The 4,584-nt window shown below is 30.8% G+C and overlaps 1 protein-coding gene across 3 annotated transcripts in view; it reads right to left on the bottom strand.

Moving 5' to 3' along the window:
• Window positions 1–4,584, bottom strand: part of ATAD1 (ATPase family, AAA domain containing 1) — a 57,019-nt gene that overhangs the window by 41,366 nt on the left and 11,069 nt on the right. Inside the window, exons 1-2 of one of the 3 annotated variants that reach the window (XM_011361619.2) lie at window positions 4,459–4,581; window positions 2,843–2,963 (exon numbers count right to left, since the gene is read on the bottom strand). In XM_011361619.2, coding sequence (XP_011359921.1) covers window positions 2,843–2,963; window positions 4,459–4,545 — 208 coding nt within the window. In that variant the 5' untranslated portion in view covers window positions 4,546–4,581. Of the gene's footprint in view, window positions 1–2,842; window positions 2,964–4,458; window positions 4,582–4,584 lie in introns of those variants that run through there. The other 2 variants (XM_011361618.2, XM_023531463.1) reach the window with 2 other exon arrangements.

Raw genomic sequence — 4,584 nt, 5'->3', positions numbered from 1 at the left:
ATTAAGTTTTTCCAATTGTTTCTATTCAGGGATTATAATTAGTGTTATCAATCGAGCAGTTATTTACTAATGTCTAAAGATTCGACATGCAATGAAAGCTTTTGGAGTTTACGATCTTCTAGCTGTGATAGATAAGGTGTACATGAAGAGCAGTCAGTAGTCACTTTTTGACTGGGTGGTAGTTACATGAGTGTTAGCTTTATAATTTACTCATTCAACTGTTTTATCCTCATTTCTCTATGTATGCTAAGTTTCACTAAGATTCATGGCATCTCATCTGATCTGATGTGTATTCAGTGAGTCTGAATACAATATTATTGTTTGAAAGTGGCACCTTTTCTATATTGTTTATTGAAGTGGACTACACAGTGTTTATATTTATGAAGGGTGATAAACAATAGGTTCTGCAAGTGTATGTGAGACATTTGGCTGTAATTATTAGTTTTGCAATCTTTTAACTAGTTTTTTGAGCTTAGTCTGACACTTTTATAATTATTCAACAAAATAAAAATGTGGTTATTATTTTGTCCTTTGTAGAGGCTTAAAAATTCAAACCCCTTTTTAAGATAGATGATTCCGGTAAGGGCTTTACTTCCTAAGTATTTCATGCAAATAAAACATGGACGATGAGGAAGAAAAGAAGTATTGGGACAAATAGATCCAAATTGGAGATAGTCCTCATTAGTGAGAACTATATTACCTCATTAGTAATTAACTTTTCGTTCTTTTTTGACCAGTTTATTGACTTTCAAGCTTTAATAAAAAAATGTGTCCAAATGGTGGAAAAATAAATATCTGTAAAAATTAAATCTACTTAGTAGTAAGTGCTCAAGAAGGAGGGATGCAGGCCTTATGGCCTCAGAAAAATTAATTTTTCAAAATATTTATTTTAGGTTATTTACACTTTTAAGACTGCATCAAAACAAGAAATATGATGAAATTCACAAATGTAAAACTTATGTATCGAAATAATGATTACAAAATTCAGAGTTTACAGACATATAGTATTCAAATGGAATTTTAACTGTTAGAAATTTTTTAATGTTTTGGGGAGATAAGGGTTACTTTTTAAATATAACTTAATATTTTATGGCATGTTCTTACAACTAATTAGTGGCACGATCGCTCCAATTTTATATCTTTATATCACCTTATTAATATGATTTCACATGCTGCAAGGATAATACATAACAATGTCATTCTCAAATTATTGTTTTGTAGTCTGAGAAACAGTGATCACTTTCAGCTTAGACAGAAATGAACTGTCTAAGGATAACAAAACTGGAAATAAAGCAATGACTCTAACCTACGTAACCTACTTCCAGTCCAAAAACGAAAAAAATGTGGTATGCAATTGATTTTATACTCTACTTCTGTACACTAATATTTGATTTATATGTAGGTCAAAAAGAAAACCCAATGATTTTTCAAACTTTTGTTCTTGATAAAAAAATTTTCCAAAAATGCAAAGCTGAAAAAGCTCAAATAGTAATAATCAGGAGATACTCATATAACTTAAAATTTAAAATACACATAGGAACCACCTCTAGTTTTGGATAACATTTTCAAATTAATGGCAGATTTATACATAACTGTAGAAGTATCCTCTCACAATTTGGTATCTGCTGTGCTAATTGGGGCTTTAAATCAAGTACAACTGGTAGTCACCCAACTACCTAGACTAAGACATTGCTGATAAAAAAAGGGGCTTTCCCTATAGCATATGAAAAAAATATTTTACTTTCCTAAATTTACAAGTATTGTGGAACTGGGTAAGTTAATACCTTTCTCCTTTGATCTAGGCTGAAATAAATCATTCGAAATTTTCTTTGGGGAAAAAAAATAATTAAAAAATCAATAAACTAACTTTTTGGTTAGGCGAAAAAAAGCAGCTTTATTGTTTCAGAAAACAAAAATAAATACATAATAATCAGCTTTGTTGTTTTAGTTAATGAAAAGAACATGACATTTTTGGTGATAACTATAATCCTCTATTTACCAGAAACAAAAATTAGTTCATAAAAATGTACAGGTGCCAGCTTTAATTACCTTTTAAACATAAATTAATGTACTTTAATGCAAAATTAGTAAGAATACAAGCAAGTACAATTTGTACATAATGCTATTCCAATATTTCTAAATATCCTATTTTTTAAAAATGCATGTGCCTAATAATTTCAGTCTTGACTAGTAACATAAATCAAACTTGTCTAGTTGAAACACCTTTAATAAGCCTTGAACATGATTAATATTTGAATGAACAGGAATAAAAGTATTACATTTAAGAATGCAGTTATAAGCATTTTCAATTCTTGAGTTCCAAGGCTTTCAAAGTGATTAATGAATAGGAATTAGAAAAAGGTTCTCTTAAAAATAAGTATTATTTAATTTCTACTTCACCTGTAATTCAGTATTTCCTGTAAAAAAAAGAAAAAAAGAAAAAAAATCAATGCACTAAAAGTAAAGTGAAAATAATTAAGAGGAAAAAAATCATTAGAACTGTGAAAAAACAAAAAGAAGTCTTATCTCGAAAACAAAAAATCTGTATTGTGATTTTGGATTTTTTTTTTAACTTTGATTTCTGAAATTATCTTTTACTTGGAAGTAAATAAATGAATTTGAAATAAAGGAATTATTTAGCAGTGGGAAACTATAGGGGAAAATTTTCTAAATTGGGAAAGATGAAGAATGAGCAATTATTTTAAAACTATTATTTATAAGACAATTTACTAATCTCAGCATTCTCCTGAAAATCCAACTTCAAAAACACCTGTTTTACGATAGAAGGTTTCAATGTTTCCAAGATTTTTAATGCTGTAGCAAATATAAACTTTTGGCATACCTTTTGGAGGCTGCAGAAGCCTGGAATTTTCAAACAGATGCTTCTTTTTGATTGGTAAAATGACTGTGTCTTTCAGATCTGTAATGACATCATCTAAACCTGCTATATCACTCCAAGTAACCTGGTGAAAGGTAAGGTCAACATGAATTTTACAACTGATGTATACTCACTGCAATAAAAAAGTCCCCAAAATGACAAATCTTATCTGATCATTATATCATAGATAATAAAAGATTAAAATTATGTTAATGTAAGTAAAGAATTTTCATAGCAATAATGAAATTATTAAACTACTATGACACTATAAAAAAAATAGTCAGCTGTCTAGTATTAAAAAAAAAAAAGCAATATTTACAACAGATTTACTTTCTTAACAACTTTTAAAAAACGGTGAAAAACCAAAAACCACAGCCGGATCTAAAAAAATCATCACCTACTTTCACTATAGTTATAACAAAAAGCTGAGTCTATCAGTACAATTTTACTCAGAAGTGAATGAGTAAGGTCTCAAAAAGTATCACTTTAAATTTATAAACCAAATTCAAACAGAGGATGGATTCTGGGGGGTATGTGTGTCACTTTGCACACAGATACTAAAAGACATTATAGATTTTTATTTTCTAGATCTGTGGATAGAGATATCATATTTCATTCCATTAATTTATTAATACCTGTTGTTAGAAAATATTCACAAGGGATTTTAGAGTTTATAAATTACATTAATCTGGTCCTCAAAATAACCCTTTTTAAGTAGGTAGAGCAAGTATGACATTGTCCTACTTGCTGTAGGACACTGTCCTATACATCAGGGAACTAAGACTCAAAGAGGAAATAATTTGCCAAAGCCATGAATGGAAAAACTGGGATTCGGAATCTTGCATTATCTATCATACCCTATCGTGAAAATCTAGATTTAAACTCCAAATCAAATATCCACAAGACTTAAAGAAGTACATTTTATATGCCACAAAGGTAAATACATAAAAGTACAAGTTTAACTAAACAAACGTGCATAAAAATAAGTTAACATAGCAGGCCTGAGACTATTATCCTTAGAAAGGCCTGCTTACGACACTGGCCCATGGCTAGAGTACGAGAACTTAGATTTCAGGAGCATTCCCACCATTCTCTGATAAGAACAGGTTGCTGTGCTTAAATCCTTTGTGCAAACAATATGGTCTGAGGTGGATACCCGTTTTCCTTCTAGAGTCTATAATTTTGGTAGATGTTAGGAAGGCAAAGCCTACATGACCAGGACCAACTGAAATCCTGGGCATAGAGTCTCTAATAAGCTTCCATGGTGGAGAGCATTTACATGTGTCTTCCTAATTTGTTTCTGGAGGAATCAAGTACATCCATGACCTCACTGGGAGAAGACTCTTGGAAGCTTGTGCCTGATCTCCTCCAGACTTCAACCCATGACCCTCTTTCCTTGTTGATTTTGCCTTGTATGTATCCTTTTTGCTGTAATAAATCACATCCATGAGTATTAACTACTATGCTGAATCTTGTGTCTCCTCCTAGAGAATCATCAAACCTGGTTGTGGTCTTCGGGAACCTTGGAACGAAATGCTAAACAAGAAAAAAAACTCTTAAATAAGTTTAATGATACATACGTGCATGTTAAGAGGGTCTACGAGATGAGCAGCAATACTCATTTCATATTCTGAAAGCTTCACATTTTTCACACCAATTTGCTTCATTAATTTCTCTGCCTAGAAAGAAAAAAAACAAGCAACCTC

The sequence above is a fragment of the Pteropus vampyrus genome, unplaced genomic scaffold (genome assembly GCF_000151845.1).
Source record: "Pteropus vampyrus isolate Shadow unplaced genomic scaffold, Pvam_2.0 Scaffold68, whole genome shotgun sequence".
NCBI classification, from domain to species: domain Eukaryota; kingdom Metazoa; phylum Chordata; class Mammalia; order Chiroptera; family Pteropodidae; genus Pteropus; species Pteropus vampyrus.
The sequence above is the reverse complement of the archived record's forward strand: the minus strand, read 5'-3'. Positions and strand labels throughout refer to the sequence as shown.